This window comes from Kryptolebias marmoratus, linkage group LG17 (assembly GCF_001649575.2).
Source record: "Kryptolebias marmoratus isolate JLee-2015 linkage group LG17, ASM164957v2, whole genome shotgun sequence".
Taxonomy (NCBI): Eukaryota; Metazoa; Chordata; class Actinopteri; order Cyprinodontiformes; family Rivulidae; genus Kryptolebias; species Kryptolebias marmoratus.
In genome coordinates, this window is record NC_051446.1 from 392,879 (window position 1) to 393,829 (window position 951).

Below are 951 nucleotides of genomic sequence, written 5' to 3' on the forward strand. Positions count from 1 at the left end.
CACACACACACACACACACACACACACACACACACAGCGGACGCTGGAGAACAAACAGAAGCCGCTGTTTTCTGCCTCCGCGCTCGTGTCTTACCGTGTCGACGCCTCCCGGCACGGCAGCTACCAGTGTCTGGACCGGAGGAGGCTGCTCTCCGCTGGCTCCCTCCGACGCCATCTTTAGTCTTGTAGCGGTCTGCTGGAGTGAGGGCGCATCCGGCACGCTCATTAACTATTGAGCTGCTGAACACGAAGCACGCCCCGAACGGCCATGGAGAAAGAGAGGCGATATGAGACACGTTGAAAGAGCCGGGGTGGGAGGGGTGGGGGGAGAGAAGAAGATAAGATGTCTCCGGGTATAGCTCGCGAGCTGAATGTGCGGGGCTACCGCAGCTGGAAGGGAGGGAGGGAGGTCCTGTAGGCGTGGACCGACAGACGCGTAAAATCCACATGCGAGGGCTCGGTGCCTTCTCCTAGAGCGGGGGTCGGCAACCCGCGGCTCTAGAGCCGCATGCTGCTCTTTGGCGCTGCCCTAGCGGCTCCCTGGAGCTTTTTCAAAAATGTTTGAAAATGGAAAAAGATGGGGGAGAGAAATATATTTTTTGTTTTAATATATGCCTCTTTTACACGGACCCTAATTCAGAAGTCCGCTCCACTCAGCTCTACTCGGCTGGGCTCGTTAAAGAATGCATCGCGTTCACACCGGCCAGTTTGGTCGGGAGCAGAGGAACGCCTCCTCGTGTTGCGGGGGGCGGGGCCGCGGCGCGGGGGCGTGCGCTAGAGGAGCTGTGAAGGGTCTGAGTGATCTGACATGATGAGAAATTCAAAAAAAGAAACAAAGAAAAAACAACAGTAAAATAAACCATATATTAAAATGTGTCTTGTAAATGTGTATTGCCTAATTTGGCCATTTCCTAACAGGTGAGGCAGTGTTAGACTCTTAGTCCTGTCCAG

General features: G+C 54.6%; 1 protein-coding gene across 4 annotated transcripts in view; it reads right to left on the reverse strand.

Annotated features, from left to right (window-relative positions):
* Positions 1 to 587, reverse strand: part of cttnbp2 (cortactin binding protein 2) — a 144,138-nt gene extending 143,551 nt beyond the window's left edge. The window contains exon 1 of one of the 4 annotated variants that reach the window (XM_037980620.1): positions 95 to 587. In XM_037980620.1, the coding sequence (XP_037836548.1) occupies positions 95 to 226 (132 nt within the window). In that variant the 5' untranslated portion in view covers positions 227 to 587. The remainder of the gene's footprint in view (positions 1 to 94) is intronic. The other 3 variants (XM_037980622.1, XM_037980621.1, XM_037980623.1) reach the window with 3 other exon arrangements.
* Between the last annotated feature and the right edge of the window lie 364 nt (positions 588 to 951).